Genomic DNA, 15,670 nt, shown 5'->3' on the forward strand with positions numbered 1-15,670 from the left:
AACTGGTCATTTTTGGTGAGTTCTCTGCCTCGATCAACACGGAAAAAGCATCCTCCTGCGTTGGATGCTCTCCTGGTATCAGAGCTTGACAAACTGGTCATGTTTGGTGAGTTCCCTGTTTCTATCAACACGGAAAAAGCACCCTCCTGCGTTGGATGCTCTCCTGGTATCAGAGCTTGACAAACTGGTCATTTTTGGTGAGTTCTCTGTCTCGATCAACACGGAAAAAGCATCCTCCTGCGTTGGATGCTCTCCTGGTATCAGAGCTTGACAAACTGGTCATTTTTGGTGAGTTCTCTGTCTCGATCAATACCGAAAAAAGCATCCTCCTGCGTTGGATGCTCTCCTGGTATCAGAGCTTGACAAACTGGGCATTTCAAACTGTGCTTTTCACTTTGGTATCACGCGTATCGAAGTAACCTTGAGTATTGTAAGTTGCATGAAATAAAGTAGTTGGCATAAGAGAAAACACAACACTTAGCCTCCTTGGATATTTTCCCACAAAAGAAAACCGCAATCTAATCTGTTCATAAATTTGTTTTATTTTATTCGTTTCATACATACAACTATCGTCCATTTCAAGCACTCAACATCAATAAATTTCCACTAAGCACATCATTTACAGTAGACAGCACCATCTTGCTACTACTTCCATGGCAATCAATAATAACAACAACGTTAACAAACAAGAAAAAAAACCAGCACTCAGCCAACGCGCCGTTATTCATTCACATTTTGCACCAAGGTCTATCACAGATTGTGTAACGATATGGTGGGGCTCCGAGGAGGAAGAGTGGTTGATTAGAAGGGTTCGTTTGTGTTTGTTGTATACATTACGTTTACAATCACGTAAATCTTACATATGTAAAGCAAAGAGCAAACTACGAGTACAAAGCCGCCCAAACTCTTTGCAAACTACTTAATATTTTTTGTTTCCAGTATCCTTACCTTAAGCCCCACTCACTATAGGAAGCTGATTAGACACTCGATTGTTTTGTACACAGTCTTTCTAGTGCCAAAGGTAAACTATTCCTGGAACGGGCTCAATAACCGTGCCCTACACCTTAGAGTGTTTGTCTTTGCGCTGCTTCAATACTCTCACTTCTATGTCAGTAGTGGAAAAGATCCATTTGGTGACCAAATTTGGCACGGAGCTGCCGCAGATGTCCCGGGTATCGCAACGGGAATCTCGTCGGGATATGTGTGTTTTTCGATTACGAGTCGTTTGTTACACGGTCTACAGCTTCATCATCGAGATTTCATTACCTAGAAAGCATAAAAACATGTTTAGTTATCCTTTCGATTCGAAGCACACCCGTACAAACCTGTCCATTTCGTTCCACCGTCGAACCGTACGGAACGCCACCCGTTGATGGGGACACATTTGTGTGTGGTTGCATTTCTTCACTAAAAACCGCTGGTCCCGCCGTTGAGTTCTTGCTTGCCGTTCCGAAGTTACCGAATGATTCCTGAGGCAAGAATCGATGGATAACAGGTGAAATGAGCTCCGGATCGATGTGTCGCAGATCCCGAGGTCCCGTTATGAACGATACGACTGTGCCAACGACCAACACCGTCAGTACACCGATCGGAGTAATCCAATGGTAGGAAAGCCGATACAACGGAAAAACTTCCCGTTCGTCCGGATAGATCGGATTCACCATGGTAACGTTTGTGATCAGATCCTCGATACATCCGCTCACCGAAACGGGCAGCTTGTGCGGTACGATCTCACCCGCTGCACCAGCAAATTGACTACCAAGCGAAACCCAACCGGACAGCAATGCACCCGACACACCTCCGAACAGTGCGCCCTTCGTGTTGCTCCATGGAATTAACATCCCCAGCGTGAATATGCCACACGTCGTCCCAGCTGCAATCGCCGACAGGGAGGTAGCCACACTCAGTATACCACCCAGCTTCTCGATGATGAACAAGCATCCCATAGCGGCTAGTCCAAGCACAACTACACTGCCGCGCACGAACACGTTCGCCACAAACGGGGAGGGATTAATCCGAAACAGTCCTTTTAAAATGTCCTCTAGCAGGACAGCTGAGGTAGAATTCAGTACAACGGAAAGAGAACTAAGTGCAGCGCCAAACACACCGGCAATAAACAGTCCCGGGATGCCTTTCAACTTTCCAACCGATTCCATCACGTAGTGGGGAAACAGTTGATCGTCCGTCGTCACAAGGCCAACCGTGGCCGGGTCACATTCGAAGTACTTTCCATACAGCAGCAATCCAGCGTAGCAACAGACGGACACAAACACGCCCATTCCAACCGTAAACATTGCAATGGAACTGAAAGATGCACACCAACGGCAGACGACATAAATTAATTGCGCTCAGTAAGAGATAAGCCGAATATCACTTACAGCTTTGCTTTCTTCAAATTTGGTAGCGACATGTACCGCTGAACCATCGTTTGGTTTACGGAGTTGAATGACGTCCAGTAGAAGAAGCCACCGATCAGCACAGCCCAAAATGTTTGCCGCTCATACATGGATGGATTAAAACTGAGGAATGAAAAGACAATAGAACAAAAAGATACTTATTTAAAGCTACTCAATATGATTGATCGTAGAATAAATCGGTTGATCGTACTGAATTTAGTTGATCGTAATGAATCGTAAGACAATGGCACTTTGCCGTAAGAAAATTCCTGCAGTAGGCCAAGACCATGAAGCGAGTGTAACACCTGATAAGTAAGTAAGTATACAAGCTAATCTTGTTACACCGTACTGTAATAAATGCAGAACCGAATGATAATCGTATCATAACAATTCGGGCTCTTCCTTAACTAGCTGTTGTACTTTACACCGTGACTGTTTCGCGAATTCTAAATATTGCCAACAATAAACTTCGCTGAACGTTTCTTGCAACGTAACTGGTTGTATCATATGTAACTAATTGTTTGCAAATTTTCCAATCATATCATCTCACATCATATAGCTAAAGTATTAGCATCTTACTTGAAAAAATCTATCCGTCCACCTTCCACCGACCGGTCCCATATGACATCCGGACCACCGATCGCGATCGTACCGATGATGACGACGACAACGACAGAGATGAACATTACCACTACCTGCCACGCATCGGTAAATACCACAGCCTTAATACCTCCCTGAAATAATTACAATTTAAAAAGAGTACAAAAGCATTAATATACATTTGTGTCCGACTAATTACGGTTGAAATGACTTACCAGAAGAGTGTAAAATATACAAACGACGCACACGATCGCGCCAATCACGTACAGATTGAAGCCGGTCACTAAAGGGAATCACAATTTATATGTTTTAAAGGCTCTAGTACTTGTCGGAAACAGTGACGAAAAGCTACTCACCTTGATTGAATGCTAACGCCGGTACGTAGATGATCATCGGGAGGAAAAGAAGCTGAAACGAATGACCAGATACATGAGTGAGCTATTCCGCGTTCAATACTATCATCAGTTCGAATAGCTACCTCATCAATGACAAACATCACCGATGCTATCGACCGGACGTACGAGTTGAACCTTAGCTCCAGATATTCATACGAAGAATTCAGCTTAAGTGAGCAGAACACCGGCAGATAGACGGTGCAGACGGCGACTCCCATCAGCAGAATCGGTATCACGATCAGCCAATATTGCGTTCCGAAGTTGTAGATTTCGGCCGGAGTTCCTAGTATCGTCACACCCGATATGTATCCCGCCACAAGGCTCATCGCCACTGGGAATGCCTTCAACTTCCGTGATCCCAGCAGATACTCATCCATGGTAGATGATCCGAAGGTAGTCTTTGCCTTGTTCTTCCTCGTACCGGACACTACCGTTCGATGTCCACTTTCATCATCGCTGCTGCTGCTTTCGGGCGTTTCCGCCTCTTCGCTTTTGTTTCTTTTGAAGAAGCCAAAGTATATTCCGCAGCTGGCCGAAAGGACTAGCATCGCACCGAACATGCAGTAATCCACCACGCTGAACTGGTACAGCTCACGGAGACTTTCTGCCAGTGTGCTTCTCCCCGACGCCATCTGGAAAAGGAATACGGACGTCATTCTCAATTTCTAACGATGACTAATGCATGCTGCTATCAAACAAAAAAAAAAAACGGTGGCGATTGCCTTCATCGCTTCCACCTTAAGACACCTTTCCAAAATACAGAAGGGAGATAAAGTTTGCTGTCACTGCGCAGCTCTCCGTGATATCAGGCATCCATATCGCTCAGGATGACAATCGAAAGCGCCATTGATTTAATTCCTGGACGCACTGAACGCACACACGCTAGTAGGGTGCGATTTTGAGGAACTTTGCCTGAACTTTGAGGAATGGAGAGGATTTGGGACTTTGAACTCGCGCTGTAGACACGCGATAACACGGCGGCAGGCGACCAGGGAAGCGGTAATAAAAAATAAAACAAAAACAACGTGAGTGTTTAAATAGAGCCTGTGATAAAGTACCACCATTGCCCACAATTGGGAGCACTTGGTGTACAGGGAGATTTGGAAATGACTGGGCGAATTGCACCAAAAGCCCCAAGTGGCTTCCGGCAGCAAATCAAGAGTTCCGAGATCAGCAAACGAGATGGAAGCTCAAGTTTTTAGAGTACCAATAACGCAGTCGTGTTACAATCCAGTGTTGCTGACTGACGCAAACCGCATCGGACGGGCACGAGATATCAGCATTGTCTAATTGCTTCAAAACAGGGTCGAGGAGTACTTGCGTTTGTAGGGAATTGCATTCTCGATGTGTTTTCGCTTCACCAGCTTCAACTTCCTGGAGGAATTTTGATTTATGCATATGTAAGACTTCCACAAACATCCTCACTCATCATCAACAATTCAAGTTACAAGTACTGTCTTGTTCTCAGCAATAATTACCCATCTTTCTGAGGGTACGCGAATTGCAAGCTGTGCAAATGGTCCGGTTGTATGTTGAAAAATAATTTACATAACATGCATCGACCGGTTACTTTTAAAACAAACAACACGCGAACAACGGCCAGCCACAGTGATGAACCACACTGGAAATCGGGGTGTTTCGAGTGCCCTGTTTGTGCTGCGACGGGGCTCGAACGCGTGGACTTTGACCCGCGAACCTCGGGAGTCGCGTGTGCGCGTTTCTATTAGCACGCGTTAAGTCCGCGGTGACGTTGCGCATGATGTCGATTGATTCGCGTCTCCAATACAGATCAATGTGCACACTTCTGACCGGACCCCATTAACACATCCCAGTGGCCCTACAGAAGGGAGGATGGATGGCATGCCCGGCCTGGCGTTGTTGTTTAGACGGACCGCGCTAACTAAAGTGCACTTTCAAGCGATAAACAAACGACGCTGCGCGTCCTATTATAGCGTGTGGCGGTGATGTGTGTGTTTTTTTTTTTGTTTTGTTTTGTTGGCCTGTCTTCGTTAAGGCACGATCGGCACGAGCAAGAAGTTACACTTTTTCTTCGGTTACGCATGCATTGATACCGTCACGGGGTCAAAACCGTTTGCTCCTCAAGTGAAGGTTGTTGCGGTTTCAAATAGGTGCCTTGTGTCGGTGCCTGTGTTACGATTTGCGGTTTCAGCTATTGACTTCGATTGTCTTTGCCTCACCACCCATCCATAGGTGTTTTTGGTTTCGAACTAAATAGAGGGTATTTATAGTGGAAGCACCGCACATCGGCAAACGAATAAGGGGGAGAATAGAATACCGCTACAGCGAAGGAATGCAAAAGCTTCTGAATACGATCACCTTGAGCGCTATAACCTGCGGTGATCTTCACCGATTATACTATATAGACACAATGTAAGGGATACAAGACAGGCCGGAGGATCTTGCTCGATCATTGAGCGGTATAGGGCAAGGAAACACTAGCTGAGACTTCTGTTCCATGCACTGCACAAACAACGATATCGAACTTTATCACAACATTAACTTAAATCCGTTCATCGGTGTGACGCACCGGTTCGATGGATACATCACGCCACTCAACAGCAACTTCACCTTCACCTTTCCGAGGAAGATTATAAGATAAATCAAAAACACACCGACGTCTAGGTGTAATATATTCCACGCGTAATGAGCGTAACCCTCTCGCGATAGATAACGTAACGATCAAAAGCGACACATCGTTATTTTATGCTCGTTTTGTTGCAATAAACATTTCGATATCAAAGCTGCACAGCTCCACGACGCAACGAGTGACGTACGAGAATGTAATTCAATTTAAGCTCCTTAAAAAAAGGGATAACACATTTCCTAGCAATTACTTTCACTAATCAACAACTGTGACAAGTGCGGACACATCGCTACTAATCGAATTAATAAATTGATCGTGTACAATTAGAACAAGCCTTACATTTCTACGCTTCCCTTCTCAATGAATGCAATTCAATGAATATCACTCACGGACACACGTTTTGTGTTCGATTCTTTTCCGGGTGCGATAACGCAGTTCGCGAGATTCGATCGTACTACCGCGCACACTGACCGCGTTCGAAAGTACACTACCTTGAGAGCACGATAAGCGCGAAACGCGACCTTTACCTCAACTCAACGTTCCGTACGCGGTTGAGTCGAACCGGTGTGTTTTGTTCGTCAACTGACTGGCTCGGCAGCACAATCAACAATAGCGCGTTCAACGACGCGCGGACATCGATCGCCGTCCCGTTCGCGGGCGCGTAACGTTCGAATGCGACGCGTTTCGCCACGTGCTCTGGTAGTAGTGAAGTGAGGAGGCTCGATGCCGCGTATTACTTTGCGTCGCAACAATCGTGTGCTTCACCGCACGGGGCAGGGATTATGCAACGTACAACACAAACCATGGACAACACACGGGACTGCTTACGGGGACAATTATTTGAAGGCCAGCGTGAATGGGTTGCGAAAAGAAATTGCTTTTTCACAGCAAACCCTAAAATTAAACGCTCAATGCTCTCCATGCAACTATCAAACAGACCGCTGTGATGTGGCACGCACCATCGCTGGCTGGAACGAGAAGCAAACTTCGATAGTCAACACTCTGGTACTTACGCCAATATAATTGTGGTGTGCTGCTAATGTCCCCTGCGATCAAGGGATTGTTTGCCAATTGTTATGCCTAAATAATCACAATAAATTTCATTACTTTCGCTGGAAACGATCACAAAAGTAGGCAATCAAAATCGCGCGACCAATTTTGGACAATCTGACCAAAACAAACAAACCGATGTTTTGACAGATTGTGGTTTTGCACTATGTGACAGATGTAGTGTACAAATGGGACAAAATCCGTATTCTAGCAGTTACGGCACAAAAATACCAAATCTTTCGGAAAAATACCGTTTAGAAGGAATTTTTTAACTTTTTTAATACAATGCTTAGAAAAAAATATTCTTACTGCATTTGAGCGGCCAAAGCTGATCTTGAGCTTTTAGGAATCACTTGATCAAGGTCGCAGCTGGGAGTGTAAATTATTCGTTTAACGTTATTTTCTTTCTTGATCTATTTCCACACTTCATTAAAACTTCATTAATTAAAATATATATATATTGATTTATTGTAATTATCTCATGCATAAAACAAAAACACTCATCGGAACGCTAATGCGCCCTAAGCGAGATCTGCAGGCTTCCTTATCACCTTTATTATTTGTTTCCTGTTCTCTGCTCGTAGTACACTTCAGTTCAATGGATAAACTATTATGTCTGTGTGTGTTTTTTTTGCATTTTTGATACTTCATGCAACCACTTTGTTTCTTAAGTGAAACCACTATGGTACACTATGTACAGTTCAAAGCACTATTTTTAGCAGATCACACATGCTCTATAGCGACACAACTAGCCGATCCAAAACGCTAATCGAGCACCGATTAGGTGAAATTTAAAGGAACGCAATAAATACTATTTTGAACATTGTTTTAACTCATCATTCAAGGGTTTATATTCACTAATTTCCAAATTATTGCCTCTAGCCAAAGTCTGTGTGTATATGTTACAAGCTAAACATACTATTTCCCACATTCTCAACGTTTGCAACGACGTTCATGGCTTCAACATTGCATGCATTACATACATATTTCCATTCTCTGTGGGACGGTCGGTTCCATCAGATTTTTTATCCGAACTGTGTGGCGAATTCAGCAGCGAACACGAAAATACATTAACAAAAAATACACCGTCGAAATCTATCGAATGCAAGTAGCGAACACAATACAAACAATTATATTACCATCAGTTCAATAAACAGTGCCATTCAATTCAAACATACAAATTGCACTGTTCCAATTGTTCTGCGCTGGATCGTTATCCATTTCAAACACTATCAAATTCAAAGCTTAAAGCATCAAAGGAACGCATGCCAACCGACCGTCCTAAAAGCCTCTGGTTTATCGTTTACCTTCTTCCACCACATACTCATCGATCGTCTTGACCGTGAGGAATTGATCGCTCAAAAATACCAAATCACGTCCACCGTTCCAATGGCCTGCGTTCAGTATGCGTTCACGCGGTCGGTATAGATCATTGCCACCGTCGTTACTGCGCAATCGGCTGTAAATGTGTAGCGATCCATTTTCCGCACGCTGCAGATCCTTCTGCAATCGCTGATGGTTAGTCCAACAAACGGTTGGATCATTTAGACTGACCATCAAGAGTTCTCCACTGTCGAACGTTAAACATTGCCGATGACAGCCATTGCTTTCGTCCAGTGCCCACTGTTGGCTTTCACTAGTAATACTGAAAAGTTATGGTTAATTATTTATATATATATAGTTCTCACAAATTTCTGACGTTATAAGGTAAAAATGGAATAATTTCTGGATTCCGGTCGAGTTGATTTCAGACAAGCTTTTAGCTCTCTCCATTAAAATCGATACATGTTTAAAAGCATTAGACAAAAACTTACCTCTTGGATGCCAGTGCAATCTCATAGCTGTGCGCAATGTACCACGTCGCTTTGTACAAGTTGAGAGCAAGAACTTTCAGCAGTCTGCGATTATAGCTCGTTCCAGGATCATCCGGGTGGTGCATTTGTAGCATTAATAGCGTATTGTCGTTGTTCTTTGAAACAAAGAATAAGATTGAAAAAAAGCGAATTCAATTTGGTCCTGCTAAAATTTCGTACGGCAGACCTTACCTCTTCAATGTGTAGGAAACAACAAATGTTTATTCCAAGCTCCAGCTTCAAATCGACCGTGTGTAGGATGAATCCGCTCTCGTAACACCAGATGTGTATCGTGGTGTGCCCCATTCCGACCAGCTTTTTGTCGTTGATGCATTTAATTGTCGTTAGCTTCTGCTTGACGGGCATAAAATCTCGGATGCAGGCCAACGTTTGCAGATCCGCTGTCAGACTATACTTGCACAGCCCCGTACGTGATTCTAGCTGCGATACGTGCTCATGCCAACAGATGAGAAAATCGCGGGTGTTCGGTAATGGCAAAAATCGAATATCATCCAATGAACTTGAAAAGGGAAAGAAAGATTAAATGGAGAATGTTTGTTTTCGAATTGGTTAGCCGGACAAGTACCTTTTGACTGTATCTAACTGAAACGACTTCAATCGCAACAGTTCATCGAAGTCATCTGCACCATTTTCGTCGACATTATCGTCTCCAGCTGCGATTGGAACGTTACCATCACTAACCTTTGTCACCTTTGGTACGGCCACGGTGTCAAGAAAGTACGCATTTACGTAGATAGACGCAAGTGGACATATGCGTGACTTGTCTTCACTCAAATTCCTCGCCCTTGGTTCGAGATAAATGGGATCTTGCTTGTTTAGCACGATACGACGAGCATTTTGCATATCCACCTCCGTATCTGTAGACGAAAGGAAAAATATACAAAAAAAAGTGAACATTAACGTAATTAAAGTCCAAACATTGGGGGGTACCATGCGTACCATGATTCCAGCGTCGAATTTGAGCGCGACGTTGCCATTCTTGTTTCACACCCAGGAATAAGCACAGCCGCGAATAGCGCCAAAAGCTGACCAGTTCCTTCTGCACCACAACGAGCTGCTCGTCGAGCAGGAACAGGTGTAGCACGTCACCGTCAGCCCGATTCAGAGGATTTCGCATGCGCTTGCCTTCGTTGACAATGGACACGGGGGCCGATGCCTGTTCCGGTGGAATGGTTTCGATCGTTTGACACTCCTTCGATCGATTACCCACAGGCTGCTGTTGTTCGGCATGCATTTCGGCACTGGTAGAGCTACTGACCGCACTGTCCACGGAACAGCGGCGTCGTTGCGTTGCACTTTTGTCCTTCTTGCCCATCAATGTGGAAGATGACGTCGAAGGTAGTGAAGCAGCGACCTGCTGCTGCTGCTGGTCAGTTTCGCCATCCGGAAGGTACTTTTCCGGATTTGCCTCATCTTTCGCGGGAGAAAGCGAAGGTTGGAGTTGTTTCTTCTCAACGGACGGTACGCTGGAGATAATCTTCGGTACTGGTCTTCTTCTCGATTTGGCGACAGGTCTTTCATGTGTACGGTTGTTTCTGTATCGTATCACTTTTCCGCTACGCAGTGAACTACTGAGAACGAGCCGTCGAACACCTCGCAGCCCACTGCTGGCAATAATCGAGGGATGACCTCTGTGTTTGGAGGTTGGTTTCCTCTTGGTTTGTTTCACTTTCGGTCGCGATTTCGTCTTTGGTTTCGACGAGCTGACGACACTGGCGGGGTTTATCATGTTTGCGTTGGATTCATTCGTACCGGTCACTCCGACAGAATTACATTTTACCACCGGTCCTCTGATTCGCGTTCCCGCCGCCACCTGCTCATCCGTACGAAACACTGGACTAATGCGTAGATACTGCAAAAATTTCTCCCTTTCCTCCTCATCACGACTCAGAAGGTAGGCGTACGGGTTGGCTTTGTAGGACGGCATGCTGGTGCCAGCAATGTCCGATTCTTCCACCTGATCACTCTCTCGCTCGTTATCCATGCTCGCACGATAGCGCGTAGGTAGTTTGTAATAATTTTTCCTTACCAAAACCCGAATTGAATTCGGCGCTACTCCGCTCTGTTTGGCCGGTTTATCAATTTCCGGATTAACTTGACTTTTCCGAAAATCCAAACCTTTACCGTCATCGTCCCCAGCGCCGTTCCCGAGCTGAAATGTTGCCGTCATCGGGTTAGCTATGGCAGTGTTGGGTGAATCTAACGGTGCGCCATCATCATCAATCGGACGTCTCTTTTTAATGCTCCTCGCTTGCAGTCCCGCACTGGTGCAAGGACCTCCGGATGTTCCAGCCGCTCCAGCAGTATCCTCCAGTGTGTCCGAATCTTCATCACTCGATCCGTTGGTGGCATCGTAATAGTAGGGACGCTTGGCACACGACCATGAGGAGCTTGTTTCAATCTGGGCCTTGGTCGGGATCGAATGTAACAAATCTTCCGCCGTTACGCGCCACTGATCGATACGATCCAGGTGCGACATGGGTGGTACGCTTTGGTTGATCTTTTGCAACATTAGATCAAACTCGCTGAGTGGCGTCGGATGACCATCGTCCGCCGACGCGTGCCGTCGGTGTGCCATACTGCGCCGAGTGGAGAAATGCTTTGACCAACCGGAACTATCTTCATCACCGTATGAGTTGGCCATTGAGCTTGCCTCGACCGCTTCTTCAGCGTTGTACGTTACAAACGGTTGTTCTACCGGTTCTTCTCCAATCTCCATATCTTCGGCGGAAGGTTGTTCGCTTTGCACTGCTTCGCTGTCCGAGTTAAACGATAGTTGCGTCACAGGGTGCTCCTTCTTACCGTAAGAATAACTGACACGTTTCCGACTACCATCTTTACCACCGTCCGAACGCGACGCATCCTGCTCTAGACGAATCTTGGCAATGCCAAACGACATTAGGCTTTCCTTGTGAAATGACCTCCGAATGATGCAAGACTGAGAATTGTTGATTCGAGTCATTGGGCCGTCGTCGGTATGGCTTGCTGAAAGAAACAAAGTAAAATAAAATCAGAACACCGTCAACCATCAACACGAACATCATCCAACTTACAGATATCAGATCGAAAGAGCACGTTACCATGGCGATTAGGCAAACCAATACGCAATCGAATATCCTCGACACAAATCACAGGACGCCGTACCGTCGCTGGCAGGTTTCCTGCACAATTTTCTAGCGCTTTTTCGCGAGACACCACCTGGGCAGGTTTTTTATTGTAGGTGCGATGAAAAATTATGTTGCTCTGTGGAGAACCAGCTGTCGGTGTTTCTCGCTTCATTTCTGGCTCTTTTACCGACGAGGATGGACCGGGTGAGTTTAACACGGAGGAAGATTTTCGCTCCGACACCCGATCCGTACTGTGGAATATTCGGTCGTACGTTGATGAGCTCATTTGGATAATGCCTTGGCTTTTGCTGCTGTTATCATTCTCATCCGTTTCGTCCAGTCTTTCTTCACGCGTGGGTTCACCGTCCTCGACCGGGGAGAGATTGCTTCTCGTCGGGTTCGCCAATCCTTCCCCTTCACAGTTTTCCAGGTTGATCGAATGCATGGACGCTGCTAAATACTGTGCCGGCCACTGCTGTCAGCCAGGCGAAGATGTCCAATCTTTATCTATTATACGCACCGCGACACGTAAACAATTGATAAGCTCACAGCGAAATTAAGACTTTCCACAAATTGTTAGTATCGAAAACATGGCACAGCGTCGGATGACGAGACGGACGGGTGTAACAACCACCATACACACATTGCACAATGCTCACACACATACGCACCTTCACCGACAGAAAGCTTGATTCTTTTCGGTGCCAGCGATATTCTGAGTTCGTAGTGCAGCACACGCTTTGGGCTGACCAAATTATACACAATACCTCCGCGATTTTTGTTCAATGTAATCACAATTAATTGTACGCTACAGGCGTTTCGTTATTCGGGACGCTGGGAAAGAATTTTCCGCATCTGTATACTGCCTAGGTCTTCGCGCTTACGCTCCTGCGTCTTCCATTGCCAGAACTACCTATCGCACGTAGACATTTTGTTAAAACACTCTAAATGTTAATCTCTTTTGGTTTACGGTTCCGCACACGCGTACACATCAGTAATACCATTCTTCCTAATTCACGTAGTTACCAAAACTAAACGAATTCACAAAGGCAAACAGTCGGAAAAAGCCCTACCAGTTTGACCACCTTACTTTTTCCACCATGATTATGGGAGTGTACACACGTGCTACGATAGGGTGCAATCGGTCGCTACATTTCATGCGTTCTAACGGAAAGCGTGCGCTAAGAGAGAAGAAGGACCATGTAGTACATTCTAAAAAATGGAAACATTAATTTAAAATTCTACATAATTCTATTCACGATACTAGAAGCGATTGTTAAGGCAATAAACCTTTTCAAAAACGTAGCAAATTGTTCAACAGCAAAATTGAACAGAAATGAGACAGGTGTGCGACTCGCTATTTTCTTCTGTCAGGGTTGTATCGTACAGCGCTGTAACGCACGTCAACGCCGAACGATCAAAACGATAAAGCAATGCCAGATGTCATCATTGGACGTTGTTTCCCCAGCGTTTAGGGCATAATTTAAATTAAAAAAATATTTTCCAATTTTAATCGATTATGTTTTAGGCTATAATTACCCAAACCGAGCAAATGCAAGGCATTGGTAGGTTATTTCAGCTCTTTTTGCGCCGTTTTTTAAGCATTTCCTGGTGATGGCAAAAAAACGATAAGTTTTCCAAACGACAATACAATTTGAAAGCTCTGTGCAACCAAGACGCAGTGCAAATCGAGCGCATTTTCTGTTGTTTCGTTGTGGGACAAAGGTAGCGTTTTGCGGAAAGTTTTGTTCCTGATTGTGGAACAAAGCAACCATTCCTGAATACCACACTTCAGCTGAGTGCCGTTGAAGCGGAAAAACATATCGCAAAGATGCCAAGAGGTATCATTACGTTGCAGCTGGGCCAGTGCGGAAACCAGAGTAAGTACCGGTAAATCCGAACTAGCGCACCGTGGTGTAGCTTATTATCACTGCGTTCGTTTTAGTTGGGTTCGAGTTTTGGAAGCGACTGTGTCTGGAACATGGCATCTCACCGTCGGGAATGTTGCGAGAGTTTGCCAGCGATGGCATCGATCGAAAGGATGTGTTTTTCTATCAAGCGGATGATGACCACTACATTCCCCGGGCGGTTCTGCTGGATTTGGAACCGCGTGTGATTCATTCGATCATGACTTCACCGTACGCGAAGGTACGTCTGTAGTGATGCGACGCTTTAATTGCCTGCCATTAAGAACATCTTCCTCATACTTTTCTTTAGCTGTACAATCCGGAAAACGTATATCTGTCGAAGGATGGTGGCGGTGCTGGTAACAACTGGGCGTCCGGGTTTAGTCAGGGTGAAAAACTGCACGAGGAAGTCTTTGACATCATTGACCGGGAAGCGGACGGAAGTGACAGCTTGGAGGGATTCGTGTTGTGTCACTCGATTGCCGGCGGTACCGGATCCGGAATGGGATCTTACATCATGGAACGGCTTTCCGATCATTTCCCCAAGAAGCTCATCCAGACGTACAGTGTTTTCCCGAATCAGGACGAAATCAGCGATGTGGTGGTACAACCGTACAACAGTCTGCTGACGCTGCGCCGACTGACCAGCTGTGCGGACTGTGTGGTCGTGCTGGACAATACCGCGCTGAATCGCATCGCGACCGATTGGCTGCACCTGGAGAATCCCAGCTTCGCCCAAATCAATACTCTCGTGTCGACCATCATGTCCGTCAGTACGACCACCCTTCGCTACCCGTCGTACATGAACAACAACCTGATCGAACTGATCGCACCGCTAATTCCCACGTCCCAGCTGCACTTCCTCATGACCGGTTACACACCGCTCACGACCGAATCGGACACCCAGTCGGTGCAGAAAACGACCGTGCTGGATGTGATGAGACGCTTGCTGCAGCCGAAAAACATGATGGTTTCGACCGGGCCGGATAAAACCAACCATCATCGGTACATTTCCATCCTGAACATCATCCAGGGCGAGGTTAACCCTTCGCAGGTGCATCAGTCGATTCAGCGCATCCGGGAGCGCAAGCTGGCCCAGTTCATACCGTGGGGTCCAGCCAGTATTCAGGTGGCACTGTCACGCAGCAGTCCGTACGTGCAGAGCAGCCACCGAGTGACGGGTTTGATGTTGGCCAACCATACCAGCATCTGCTCGCTGTTCGAAAGGGCACTGGGACAGTACGACAAGCTGCGTAAGCGTGGTGCCTTCCTGGATCAGTTCAAGAAGGAGGACAAGTTTAAGGACGATCTGAGCGAAATGGACGAGGCGCGTGATGTTGTGGACGCGCTCGTGCAGGAGTACGAGGTGGCAACGAAGGAGAACTACCTCAGCTGGCATGGAAGCCGTGCAGCTGGTGGCGCAGGAATAAACCCGTAAGCGAGAAGCGGAAGCACCAGTTTACTCACTGTTTTTAATTATATCGTTACTGGAAGAGGCGTTCGTTGGACGTGGTGGAAAGGTATTAGAAGAATCGAATAAGTATTGGATTGGATAGGACGAATAGAAACACGGCTGCTCTCTAAAAGAGGAGTAGAATCTCGAATGAGAAAAGCGGGATAGAGAGGGATATGGATTGTTGAGTAGCATACTTAAATATTAGTGCCAATAAAATGCACCATTATATATTACACATGTACTGTTTTGTGTATTTCATTGATCATTCGATCATGATGTG

At 45.8% G+C, this 15,670-nt stretch overlaps 3 protein-coding genes across 5 annotated transcripts; 1 reads left to right on the forward strand and 2 right to left on the reverse strand.

Annotated features, from left to right (window-relative positions):
- Positions 1–522: 522 nt before the first annotated feature.
- LOC128301260 (sodium-coupled monocarboxylate transporter 1-like) lies at positions 523–7,135 on the reverse strand. 3 transcript variants are annotated; one of them, XM_053037643.1, is made up of 8 exons: positions 7,010–7,135; positions 3,475–4,023; positions 3,353–3,404; positions 3,212–3,279; positions 2,976–3,130; positions 2,379–2,519; positions 1,326–2,304; positions 523–1,266 (listed from the first exon to the last, which is right to left on the reverse strand). In XM_053037643.1, exons 2-8 carry the CDS (start codon positions 4,021–4,023, stop codon positions 1,249–1,251), a joined length of 1,962 nt encoding a protein of 653 aa, XP_052893603.1. In that variant the 5' UTR covers positions 7,010–7,135; the 3' UTR covers positions 523–1,248. The 3 variants fall into 3 exon arrangements, with proteins under 3 accessions (XP_052893603.1, XP_052893604.1, XP_052893605.1); XM_053037644.1 differs by lacking the exon at positions 7,010–7,135 and adding an exon at positions 6,336–6,562; XM_053037645.1 differs by lacking the exon at positions 7,010–7,135 and adding an exon at positions 4,599–4,608.
- Positions 7,136–8,142: 1,007 nt separating this feature from the next.
- LOC128304112 (uncharacterized) lies at positions 8,143–13,061 on the reverse strand. The gene is made up of 7 exons (XM_053041247.1): positions 12,699–13,061; positions 11,974–12,534; positions 9,860–11,905; positions 9,486–9,777; positions 9,092–9,419; positions 8,861–9,015; positions 8,143–8,691 (listed from the first exon to the last, which is right to left on the reverse strand). The coding sequence occupies exons 2-7, from the start codon at positions 12,470–12,472 to the stop codon at positions 8,343–8,345; spliced, it is 3,669 nt and encodes a 1,222-aa protein (XP_052897207.1). The 5' UTR covers positions 12,473–12,534; positions 12,699–13,061; the 3' UTR covers positions 8,143–8,342.
- A 659-nt stretch (positions 13,062–13,720) lies between these two features.
- Positions 13,721–15,613, forward strand: LOC128302149 (tubulin gamma-1 chain). The gene is made up of 3 exons (XM_053038898.1): positions 13,721–13,907; positions 13,973–14,175; positions 14,245–15,613. The coding sequence occupies exons 1-3, from the start codon at positions 13,859–13,861 to the stop codon at positions 15,370–15,372; spliced, it is 1,380 nt and encodes a 459-aa protein (XP_052894858.1). The 5' UTR covers positions 13,721–13,858; the 3' UTR covers positions 15,373–15,613.
- The last annotated feature ends 57 nt before the right edge of the window (positions 15,614–15,670 follow it).

The sequence above is a fragment of the Anopheles moucheti genome, chromosome 3 (genome assembly GCF_943734755.1).
Source record: "Anopheles moucheti chromosome 3, idAnoMoucSN_F20_07, whole genome shotgun sequence".
NCBI classification, from domain to species: Eukaryota; Metazoa; Arthropoda; class Insecta; order Diptera; family Culicidae; genus Anopheles; species Anopheles moucheti.